This window comes from Ptychodera flava, chromosome 7, assembly GCF_041260155.1.
Source record: "Ptychodera flava strain L36383 chromosome 7, AS_Pfla_20210202, whole genome shotgun sequence".
Lineage (NCBI taxonomy): Eukaryota > Metazoa > Hemichordata > Enteropneusta > Ptychoderidae > Ptychodera > Ptychodera flava.
The window spans coordinates 2413614-2427103 of NC_091934.1; the positions used below are offsets into that span (position 1 = coordinate 2413614).

Sequence of the window (13490 nt, forward strand, 5' to 3'; positions counted from 1 at the left end):
CAAGATCTGCATAAATGTCTCTCTCAAAAGTTCAACCACCTAGTCAATGCACTATTACTGACATAATACAACAAGCAGAGACAGTAGAAGTGTGAGTCATGTCATTAACAATGGCAGTGACCACAAAACTAGTATACAAGTACATAATTATCAATCTAGATTTTGAAACCAAAACAGGAATTAAATGAAAAAAAGTATGGGTGTAACTTGCTACGAAAAGACAAAGACTTCAAGAAGTTATATATAGAACTTCCATCATTCATTTTAGCAGTGGGAATGTTTGCAAAAAATCAACAACAGTGTCAACTGTAGGCAAAATTATTAACTTGTTTATACAATAGGTAATAAAACATGGTGAAGGAATTTGTAACTAATCAAAGCATTCAATCTATCATATCCAAATACACCACTTTCGGTAAAGGATCTTTGTTCTCATTTACATTATGATAAACTATTATCATAATTTTACATTTTATCCAAGATACTTCTGTAGCTGTCGCAATATTTGCAGTGTACATTATTCCCATGCTATCACTGCATGGTGATCCTTATCAACAATACAACCATATACATGAATTTGCCAAGATATCAACTGTTTATGGTCTACAACCAAGTACATGTATCACCTTATCAGTGCACTTGATCAAGTACAATGAGTTCATGATAATGTAATGGTTTTACAATCCACTCTTTCAGTACCTATCATTTCAGAGCTTTTACAAGATCAAATTCAATGTCACTGGTTCTCTACCTTGCCATTCTTCACTATTGTTTGTAGATGTGATAGCTTTGAATGGCAGAGAGTGATTATCGCAAGCCTTGGTGAATGCCATACCAATGGTATTTGCACTATGGCTATGCCATATCCTGTCTAACATACCTCTACTGCAGCATGCTAGACTTAAATAGCATAAATAACTATGGCTCACTTGCAAATATCACAAGTATGGCGACACTTACAATATCACATTGTAACTTGTAAGATAACAGGCTTGGTTATAAAGCTTTCTATTTAATATTTTACACATCTGAATAGAGCAATATATGTTTAAAATGGCAATCAAAATGTATTAACCAATATTCCCGATCAAATAATTAATACTCTTTGAGACTTTTGCAATGTCAAGAAGTATTTTTAAAGGTCTAGAAAAAGTAACTTTTGACAACACTTTTCAGATTTTTGATGGCGGTTTCAGCAATACTAGTAGTTTTCAAGCTGATGGCCCACAACATGTTGGAATAACCACTGCCAGTACTAAACTTGTCAACACTGACTGTCCATGTATCCTGTATTGATAGTACTGATAATAAATGACACGCCTAAACTTAGAGTTCCATTGTCAATAGTAATACATGTTGTACACTGACACACCGTGATGACAAACTAAATATTGGATATTTCAAATTGCTGTACAAAGTCAACCAAGAAACTGCAGTTGATGCATGAAACAAAAGATACCTGAAGAAATTGTAAAAAGTGAGTCATAACAGTTACAGAAGCTTGAATTATGTTGAAATTATAAATTACTTAAAATCAGAATCATGCAAGCAAAACATTTCAATATCACTTTAAAATAATTCAGAAACACTGCTTTCATTGACTTTCTACATATCATTATGAAATCACCGTCATATCTGATAAAAGTGATATGATCACTGACTTCATGATCCAATACTTTGATGTGATATTTTGTGATGTAAAACCAAAATCAAGTGCATTCTCTCTTTTCATTGAATATTACAAACACTGTTAGATATGGGTGGTGTGTCAGAGAAGTAAACATAGGAGTTGAGGGCCAGGGTGTGCAGACCATGGATTGAGGGCCAGGGTGTGCAGACCATGGATTGAGGACAAAGAGTATTGGATTCACTCAACAACTGATGCATCTGCACAGGTGAATTTAGCTCCCTTGAGAGAAAACAAAGACCAAAAGATTGGCTTACAGCTTAGTCTATTCAAATTGTGTAGTGCAATGAAGACAATTCAACAATTACTATCTCAGCTTAATTCAGGCTTTTCATGACACTCTTTACTCATGCAAATCAAAGTGTCATTAAATACTATAGTATTTATTCTACAATGCTGTGTGGTTAGTCTAAGTCTCCTGCAGTAATGTTTCACGACTGTTAACTGGAATATTGATACAGTGTTTTATCAATGTAGTCCACTATACCAAACTCGGGTTCTTATCCACTGAGAAAAAACATGTATTGTTTTTATGAAAGATTTGATATGACTTGGTCTGTGAAATGACCCAGACTGACCTCTGTGTACAAGTGGGTGCTGAAGTCTGACACAAACCAAGACACTTGTAATAAATGTCTGAGTTGGTCAGATTATCGTCAAACTGGTAAGGTATCAAACACCAGTCAAGTCTCTGTCATTTCTCAAAAGATAAATCCCTAGGGATGAGAATAGTATTCAAGTAAATAGCAATATTCTTAACAACTGAACTGCATTGAATGGTTGTTTTCCTGGACTATAAACAAATTTATTGGGCTTCCTGTAAAAATGATACTAAAAGTCATGGTTCTCAAATCAGTTTTTTCAATAGCTGGCAATGTGCCAGTTCTTGTCTTCAGACTAAGTACTGGGATTTTCAATGTACTTGAGAATATATTTTGAATTCTGAGGTGTATGATTGTCTTTTTTGGAATTCTGATATCTTGAATAGATGAAAATGGTGTTAATGCATATCTTCAGAGCTGCTCGATGGAAAAAAGTAGGAGTGTTTTAAGAAGAATATTATTATTTTCATGGTAATTATCTATCATTTCTCATGGCAAATTCATGGTTGTATCTGACAGCACTGAATATTAAACGGCGGGAAATGCCAATAAATGCGGTGGCCGGTGGGTGTGTATCTGGCAGGATGCTCTATACGGGTTTGAAGAGAACTGTAGCAGACAATGTCAATGAGATGCGGGTTGCATGTCTTCCACATTCTGTCCAAATGTTTTCCTCATGATGAGGTTCACGCATGAACACTGTTAGGTGTACACCAGAATGGTAAGACAAACTCACGACATCTAGCGAAACAAAAGCAACGTCTACTGGAATGAAAACAAAGCTACACTAACAAACAAAAATATTGGGCAGCAGCGAGACTGGGGTCAGCTCTCAATTAGCCTATCACCATAATTAACATCTTTTGAGGAACTAGGGCAATCATTGACACTTTGTGTGAAACTATGGTAACATGTAAGCGTACGTCGACGCCAAAGCGAGTGCCAACATAACCCTGAACATTAAGTATACTAGAGTTAAGTAGTATGAGAGCCTGGTAGATGTCTGCGATCCATCATTCCCTGGCTGCTCTCATTGGAATGCTGTATTTCAAATAGACTTTACCACTGTAATTGCACGAAGTGATACCGGCACAGTCCTTCACTCTTCAGTCACCTCATACATAAAATGGTCGTAGTTGCGTGCATGTTTGAGTATGTGTGTGCACACAGTGCACTGTATATACAAAACGTGATGTTTAATCGGCGCTGCTAGCTTGTCCAATTGACAATTTATGTTAGCCGGACAGATGAATGAATTGCCTTGAATAACCATCAAAATCATGACCAGAATAGATTATTTTACCTCCGTGTTATAACTTACTTACCAACTTGGCTGCTTCGGCAAACCGACATATCACAATTACTATCGGCAGGCTAGTCCATAACAAACTCGTAAATGAGGAGGAATTCCTTGGGGTCGCCATGCTGTGCTGAAGTGCTGAAAGTCTACTGCCAAAACATACAGATCACTTGAACACACACACTGCGGTAACGCGGAGTGTGAATGCAACGTCCTTCCTTCACCCTCGGTGTCAAGATCTCTTCACCCACTGGTAGAAAAGCTTGTTTACTTGAAAAAAGTTGGGACGAAACTTCTGTGTGGCAAGCTTTCACCCTGTGCGCGAGACTAAACTGAACGGGGAATGGGAAATACACCGGGTCAGTGGCTTGACACAACCATAGTTCTCAATGCAGTCTGCTCAGAGTCAATTGGTGGTGACCGGAAAGTCTTGAATGGTGCGGCTGTAATTGACGCCACCACTCCCTGTCGTGTGTCAACGCGATATGTTACCGCAGCCAACGTCGGCATGCACAGCATGAGAACGGGCAGTCGTTGTTTAACATACAGCCAACCTAAAACTTTTTAATATACAAAAGGGAACAAGTTTCCAACATTTATGCAGCAATACGCGATCACAAGCATATTTTTCCGGAGGGGGACGTTTCTTTCATGGAACATGTCGAAGCAAAAGCAAGTATACTTTTCGCATTGATTGGATAGCAAGTTAGGGTTCAAAGGCAGTAACACTTTTTCATACAGGGGTGGCCAAGTATTCATGACAATATAGACCGACATAGAAATGATCTCACACCTCCTCATTATTTAAACTTGAAAAAATGACAGTGGTTAGGTGATAATTGGGCAGGGACATGATGTAATAAAGGTAAAGCGTGTACGAGACACGACGTACGATTGCTATATGTGTCTGCATTAAATCCGGGAACTGAGTCATAAACATGACAACATTCCTAACTGTAACTTTAAAGTATGGCTTCCCTCAATAAGGCCTATTTACCTAAAATTCGTTATTTTAGTTGCCGTTTGTTACAAACTATAAGTCAATAGTGAGTTAGTTCAAAAACATTGGAGCATTTCGTCATTAGGCCTAGGTTAGAAAATATCGAGACTGAAGGCATCGTGAATGTACAGCAGTTTATCTGTTTGTTTGCTTGTTTGTTTACTTTAGAGACGCCTTCAAAATGAGCCAATCGAGTTTGTCATACGCTCTAACTCCAGACAACTAACACTTTCGGTTGTTAACTGAGCGCTAACCATGGACAGGAGATAAACATGCTACTTCTCATGCTCAACAAAGCTTTAATACAGTGTTATTTACCCAGTATGAAATTAACGTGCTGTCTATTAAAATACCGCAATCAGTACAAAATCGTTACAAAAAATGTCTAAACGGGGGGGGGGGGGGGGGGGGATCGTGCATATACGATTCCTCAGGACACACATATGGAGTCACATGACACAGTCAACATCGCAAAATTTTCAGGATTGTGGGATGTGGCTGCAATAACGCGCAGTTCAACGTCTCAAGTGTACATAGGAACACGAACGTGCACTTTTGTCATCCTCGATCAGAAACGAACCAATGCATTTTGGGAAATTTTCCTACAGAAGGGAAATGTGTACCTCCCGTGGGAAATTATACTGAATATTTTCAGCTGGCTACGTTTAGGGACGGACCATTAGATCCTGGGAGGGGGGTGGTCAAAAACAGAAAAAAAAATTTCAGAGCAGAAAGTTAGGGAAAAAAATCTTCAAACTAATCTGCAAAAAAAAAATAAGAAGACAAATGCGTAAAAAAAAATCTGCAAAAGTCTTTAAAATCTTGAATTTTTTTTAGATTTTACCGACAGGAAGCAACTTTCTGTATTTTTTAGTACATCCTCCAGGCACATTCTTAATTTTGATTTATACATTGAGATTGACTGTATCCATTATACAGGAAGTTGTAATTATCTTATCTTTTCAGGACTTTTGTATTCTGATCACTTGAAAATTATAAAATTATAGAGCCTGTTTTCTACTTGTTTCCTGCGTACAAACCAAGCAGGTATACTGGGTAAAACATTGAAACTATTATCTGAAGAATTTTTCCACTACAATAAAAGAGCATGATTTAAACAAATCTTAAGGGACTTATGTAGCAAATTTCAAAGAAATTGGACAAGCCCTTTCAGAGAATACTGATTTTTTGACCATGAATGGCATAAATTACCCTAAAAAGACAAACATTGAAATTTCATCCACATCAAATCAATTTGGATATGCTGCTACAGAGAAATAGATGTTTTGATCAAAAAGGGCAACAATTGCTCTAAAAACACAAATATGCAAATTTCACTATATTTTGCAAACAGCTTCTCAGCTTGTCAAAATCAATTGTAAATCATGAGATATGCATGATGTTTGGTGGGGTGAATGTAGGCATTTCACCACGCAGTAGAAAGGGAAGCCAGGAAACCAAAACAGTCAATTTTCAAAACTATAGGAAGCTACTGAGGAGCAAGAAGACCATGTTTCAGAGGAAGATGTGTAATCTGAAAACAATGCTCCCAAAGTGCCACCAAATAACACCATTTTAATCTCTATTTTTCAAAAGCTCCGACAGCAGGAGGAGGGACACCCCCCTCCTGACCTCCACCCGCAAATATACTCCCCAAGTGCAACCAAATAACACCATTTTAATCTCTATTTTTCAAAAGCTCCAACAGCAGGAGGAGGGACACCCCCCTCCTGACCTCCACCCGCAAATATACTCCCTAAGTGGCACCAAATAACTCTATTTTAATCTGTTTTTCAAAAGCTCCAATGGCAGGAGGAGGGACATCCCCCTCCTGACCTCCCCCTGCAAAAATACTCCCCAAGTGCCACCAAATAACACCATTTTAATCTCTATTTTTCAAAAGCTCCAACAGCAGGAGGAGGGACATCCCCCTCCTGACCTCCCCCTGCAAAAATACTCCCCAAGTGCCACCAAATAACACCATTTTAATCTCTATTTTTCAAAAGCTCCAACAGCAGGAGGAGGGACACGCCCCTCCTGACCTCCACCCGCAAATATACTCCCTAAGTGGCACCAAATAACTCTATTTTAATCTGTTTTTCAAAAGCTCCAATGGCAGGAGGAGGGACATCCCCCTCCTGACCTCCCCCTGCAAAAATACTCCCCAAGTGCCACCAAATAACACCATTTTAATTTCTATTTTTCAAAAGCTCCAAACACTTGCACGGCCGCTTGTGGTGCTTCGCACCACATCTTTGCCCTCTTTATCTTCAGACAGCGACGAATTAAAAAAAATTATAAATCTGAAAATTTACTCTGAAAAAAAATTTGCACAGCTAATCTCAATTGGAAAAAAAAAATTTAGAAATTTACAGTAGTAAAAAAAAAATTTTCACAATTTCATTGTGACCACCCCCCTCCCAAGGTCTAATGGTCCATCCCTTACGAAGAAATGTTCGTAAAACGGGAAAATGCATTAAAAACATAGACTGCTTCCATGGTCAAATCTTGAAAGGCGAACAAATTGCATGTCCCAATTTTGACTGCCTCCTATTAGAGTAAAAGATAGGATCATAAATCTCAGCCCAAGTGGGAGCAGTCCGGGATAAAATCATTTAAGGTAGAATGCACCTCGGGGACAGAAATTCAGGCCTTCAAATTTTATCAATTTTCTTCTGACCTACCACTTGTGGGGGCTCATTTTGAAGCTCTTGGCGAAAGAAAAGTTTTCACCGTCTTAGTTTTTCGAAACTCGAAAATTTTATTATTTCTCATAGAGTTAACACAGGGATGGCGGCCATTTTGGATTTCAAATGTCGAGAAATTTAAGTTATTTGTCTCTCTAGTACCAAAGTTTGCATGGTGACCCCTGATTTTTATTCTTGCTTTGGTAAGAGAATGGTTGAAAGTTTCACTGATGAAAGTTTGAGCAAAAGTTTAAATCTTTCACTTTCGGGGTGCATATTACCTTAAAGAGGCACTCCCACTTGGTAACATTTATAAAACACATTTTTTTAATGCCAACGGTCGATATTTGACATGGTGACTGCGCGCGGATCGCGAGATATCGATAAAAACATGTCATTTCCCCGAGCGTAATTTTCACATCCCGAAGTTTTACGATCGTTTCTGGTTATGACCCGAAATCCCCCGAAAGTGTGTTCTTGTGCTGATTGACGATATTCTAAGGAGTCCAAAAACGTTCGAATGACGCAATTAATTTACCTCCTACTGTGATGACTTCATATACATCATTATTACACCTCACTCATTCAGCGTGCACTGCCATTGGTTAAACACGACTCACGTGACATGTAAAAGAACGTGATGATGCCCTCTGCGAATGTGATGATGCCCTCTGCAAACTTGATGATGCCCTCTGCATTTGATATTACATGGATGACGTCATTTTACTTACTGCGCATCCTTTCTGCGCAAAACAAATTGTCGTTCGCTTGTTGTACTTTGCAGTAGGCAACTTAGGGCTGCGAAACGTCATGCAGAGCTGTCACCGGCACAGTTAGACGATATTTTGATGCAAGTAAACAGCAAACGAACGAAAATGGCAACAAGGAATGCAATTTTTTTGTTCAGCGACTATGCAAGCAACAAATTTGGATACGCCACCGAGGAGATCGGCAAACTTTAGCAGCAACCCTAGACTCGGCACTGACAACATTTTACGCTGAGGTCCGGACTCGGAAGGCGAACTGTACTCGAAGAAGTCTTTGTGTTTTTGTTTCTTTGCATGTTTGCTTGTTCGGTGTAATAAAAATAATAACACATGAGAGCTTGGGCAATATCACGATTTTTTGCCTGCCCTCGGGCTGGTGGTCATGATCGAAATACTGATGATGCCCTCGCCTACGGCTCGGGCATCATCAATATTTCGATCATGACCACCATCCCTTGGGCAGGCAATAAATCGTGATCTTGCCCTCGCTCTCATGTGTTATTATTTAATTATCAATGCCTTTACCTCTGGTAATTCTCAGTTTTTTAAAACTTCTCCTAAGTTTTTGTCGTTTTCATTATTCTCAATCAGTTGTATTAAATTTTTAAACAATACCACATAGATATCAGTTTTTACGTGTAAAATATTAGTTGCCTCTGATGACTACATTTTGTCGTCTGCCACACAGTTCCACGTGGTTCGATACATACCACGCGGCGGCCACTATGCATACTACGTATCAACCACACCTATCTATGCTAGTCACCTATGCGAATTCTTGTGGAATCAGCAAACTTTGTTTTTCGGGGTTTTTTTTTGCCGAGTCAGTAGCACTCGGCTTTCTCCCATGGGACATGACCGCTCACCGACGCGAGTGGTACTGCTGTGGCGTACAGCAACGTCAGCGTAGACTCGTACTCCATAGCTCAGTTGACAATGGCCCCAGTGCCGAACGTTCTATGTTCGGAAGCTGAATTCAGGTGGGTCACCGGAATTCAAACTTTAACTTTTTGAGGACATGTTTTTATCGATATCTCGCGATCCGCGCGCAGTCGCCATGTCAAATATCGACCGTTGGCATTAAAAAAATGTGTTTTAAAAATGTTACCAAGTGGGAGTGCCTCTTTAAGAATGAAAATAGCAGAAACAAAGCAAAACGTTCCGATCAAAATTTTAAAAAATCAATATAACTGAAGCATACGCTATTTCCAACGTGTGTGAAAGACATAACAATTATTTGGTTCTGGGACAAAGTCGGTCATTTTTCATGAATTTTGTTTGATAGGAGATACTACTTATATTTTTTTACATGTTTAAAGATACTGAATGAATGGGTGACCATGCATATATTTGATCCTGGTTTTAGACAAATTTAATGAAACCATGGCGAAAATGAATTAATGGTCATGACCATTAATTCATTTTCGCCATGGTTTCATTTACATGCATATGCCATGAATATTTATAGTGGAATGAAGCCATTCTATATAGCTTATACATACATATACCTTCAGCATTTATTGTGACTTTGTCAGCTCTGTCAAATTAGTAAGGTAGTCATTTTGAAAGCCACTTTGATCAGGAACGACACAAACATTTGAACACAAACATCCCAAGGGTGGTTTCAGTGACATACACGAAGTATTGTAAGGTTGTGAATTCTTTCCACTCCAAAATTCAATTAAATCAGGGATATAGACGAGACTCGTGTCTGCCTCTATTCCAATATTGAAACGTTTTTTTTGTCTCTTGGGCGAAATCCCCGAGGAACTGACCACTGCAGGACCAGAATTGATCCAGTTAAAAATTGCAGCCATAATGCTCATGCAAGAAAGGTCAATGAACTTCAGGTAACTGAAAAGAAGCCGGGGAAAGTAACTACCATGTGCAAAACTTAAAAACTAAAAAAAATCATGTTTTCATTGGAATCATCCGCAACTTCGCTAACTAAGGGCGTATAAGGCAGGGGACTATTGTACGCCTATCTAACCTCTACTGTCTGTGACCTTAACAAGTCGTGTTGATCGGACCATGATTGATCCCTCCAAAGATCCTTGCGTACCGCTTCAAATTAATCCTGAATGCACACGAAGATCATGCCTGACAATCGCATCCAGCTTTGATTCGAAATTATTATTATTGCTAATACAGTATTTTGTACCCGTGGTAAGTCTATTTGACCATATTGAAGGTGTTGAAGTACAAGGCTTAAACACTGCCTAATTTATATTCAGTGTCAATAGTGGATGTTGATTTCATCTACAACTTCTCAGAGATGTATGTTACGTGATGAATTGGATGACGTAACCATAGAGACCATAACCATAATATGGCAGAGTCATATGCATTTAGAATTGATATCTTAGTGATAAAGAACAATTGAAAAACTAACGTTTCCACTTGCATTCTCGTTACATATACCCTTGATGTTCATTAACTTAGTCCGTATATTTTCTAATATTGCAACCGTTGATTTAAAATGTCAAATAGCGATATTATGTGCCACTAAACACCCTCAACAGAGGGACTACCGAGTCAACAAATATAGTTGTTAGTTACTGTTAAAAAATATGTATGCTTAAAGATTTTTCTGAACTGTTATTTCCATCACCTGTGAGAAAAACCAGATAAAAATCACAAAAATCCATCACCACGATAAATATCAGAGAACAAAGACAATGTTTTATCACGTGGAAAGTTCAGTTATTTTACTACTCAGGGACGCGCATTCGATCGAAGTCTCTTCATCAGAGGAATTTTGATTTAAGGTACTTGACTACATTCCAGTGATTTGTATGAAAGTCAATTTTTGCTGGGTTGAAGTAGAACCAATCTAATTTTGTGATGTTCGATCGGTAAAGTTGAAAGTGGCCATAGGCAGTGGCTAGGAAGAAGTGATCATTCTTTTGGCACTTGACAGTTGGAGAGTACAATTATACACGTTACAGCATAACTGATTGTGTAGCAATCAATTTAGCAGACAAATGAATGTTGAGGAGATGTATGAATGGCCAAGCTTATGTTTTAAAATAAAGCTTTGAATTTTGTGACAGTGTGAGTTTTATAGTGCATTTTATTTTGATCTAGCAATGCGGAGAGTTCCATGGGGAGTTTCTAGTTCAAAAGTCAATCTATAGAATTTATTTGGTGATATAACAGTGCGACAAATCGGATAGAGAAGCATAAACAATACAGACACTGTTACCATTCCACAGATAAACTCATTTTCCGGACAAATGACATGATTCTATGTTGTAAAAATGTGCACATAAAATGCTGAAATAGCCTTTCTTTCGTTATCCTGACACTGATGATGAAGCCAGCATGATACCACGACGTATTTACCCTGAGAGGATTTAAGCTAGATAATTAGATTTGTGAAAACTGGATTGCATTTAAATGCTGAACAGTTACGGCAGGTTCACTTGTTCACTTGAAGAATTTAACATCACGGACATGCAAAGCATACTCCGTTTATTGCTGTAAAATTACTATTAAAAAGAATACAACCGTTAACCGATGTTATTATTTATTTATAATGGTGTTAAAACTTGACTGCACCATTACCGTGCACAACCATCAACAACAACATAAACAACAATAACGACAACAACAATAACAACAACAAACCCAACAATTAAGACCACCATTATCACCACAACCAGACTAACGCAGAAGATAGCTGTGAAGATAAGTGAAGATCCATTTTCTCTTCTATATTTAGTGTCTTCTCACAGATCTTTTCAGAGACGATAAATGGCAACCCTGACATGTTGTACAAAACATCACTGACTGTCTAGGCTCATTAAACACACAAAATTCACATTTTCTTATTCTAATCTGGTGAGATTTAGAGCAATAATCTCTGTCTCCTATTCCTGTATTGTTGACGAGCTGCTTTGTTTTTCAGATGACATGCAGTGTTTTGTCCTGGACGGAACGATTATCAGTAAAACCTCTTTGGTCTTCTGTCGTGTCTTTTTAACGGAAATAAATCCTCCGTCTTTTGATAAAAATTTCCAAAGAGAAAACAAATGAATGAATCAGGGTACAGTTGAGGGACTTGTTTGAATTGAAGATAATCTGATGGCTATTATGAGACCTGGACAAGTACGACACCAATTTCTTCATACAACAAGTTTGCCTTCACGCCAGACACAAAAGTCATCCTTTCAGTGCCATGGCACCCCAGGCACAGATTTTCGGAATCTTGAAATCTTTGGTACTCGACACTTTATGTGGAATCAGTACAAAACCTGAAAGAAATTTAACCTTTTCATTGTCTTGCTATTTTTAGGAATGAAAATTGCTTAAAAACAGATTGAAGGCAGTGCCAAATCATCGTGTGTACCAATTTAAACGGTGCAATATGTTTCTTCAAAAATTGTCGGCGATTCTGATTTTAACTATCGATCATCTAAAGACGAAATCTCTTGGTTTCCTTGAGCAATGAGTGGAAGTTAAAATCAGAGATCAAGGAGACAGTAACCTGCTTAGTGAAAAGTCTTGATACAGAGTCATCTTACGTCTCTTACCCACTCACTGATTTCAATGTAACACCATCTTCCGTCTCTTACCCATTCACTGATTTCAATGTTACACCATCTTCCGTTTCTTACCCACTCACTGATTTCAATGTAACACCATCTTCCGTCTCTTACCTACTCACTGATTTCAATATGTAACACCATCGACTATAACAAGCTCATGAAGTTCGATTCAATGTCCTACACCATATGCTATATACAAACTGTGACCTATTCTAAAGGGAAATCTATCAGACTACTCTTTATTTTTGTATTTAAGTTGTTTTATTGGTAACATTTTCTTTAGTAGCAGTAACTTAAGTTAAAATGAAGTACAGTGCTTAGTTATTTACAATGGTGTGTAAAATTGAAATCCATTTGCTGCAGTGGGTCTCTAAATTTGTCTTATTCCAGAGGTATTTCATACTCTAGATGATAGTTGAATTTCACTTGCAACATAAAAGCTGCAAAGTGTGGTTTACTCTGTTTCATTTTCATGGCATAGATGTGTCTTTTGGCTAACAGTAGCAAGTGATTATGAATGTCAGAGTAACCGTCAACACCAAAGAGCACTTCATTTAAGTTATGTCTAGTGAACAAACTGAGAGATTCCTCGAAAAATGTGTGAAACTCTATCCAGAAGGTCTCAGTGAATTTACAGGTGTAGAAAAGATGATCTTGTGTCTCGTTGCTGTTTTGGCAGAATGAACAGAGCGGTGATTGGTCCATGCCTCTTGTGGAAAGATCGTAGTTTGTGTACAGAATATGATGAAGCAGTTTAAAGTGGAATTCACGTGTTTTTTGCGTATATGGCTATCTTAAATGGTAGGCTATATGTGGGAGACCATGGTCCAGTTAAGTCATATTCTCTTTCATAATAGCGTTCATTAATTGGACTTAATTTATCAGACCACTCTTTGT

The 13490-nt window shown here is 38.1% G+C and overlaps 1 protein-coding gene across 2 annotated transcripts in view; it reads right to left on the minus strand.

Annotated features, from left to right (window-relative positions):
- Window positions 1-4014, minus strand: part of LOC139136557 (basement membrane-specific heparan sulfate proteoglycan core protein-like) — a 176993-nt gene extending 172979 nt beyond the window's left edge. The window contains exon 1 of one of the 2 annotated variants that reach the window (XM_070704289.1): window positions 3615-4014. In XM_070704289.1, coding sequence (XP_070560390.1) covers window positions 3615-3713 — 99 coding nt within the window. In that variant the 5' untranslated portion in view covers window positions 3714-4014. The remainder of the gene's footprint in view (window positions 1-3614) is intronic. The other variant, XM_070704290.1, reaches the window with a different exon arrangement.
- Between the last annotated feature and the right edge of the window lie 9476 nt (window positions 4015-13490).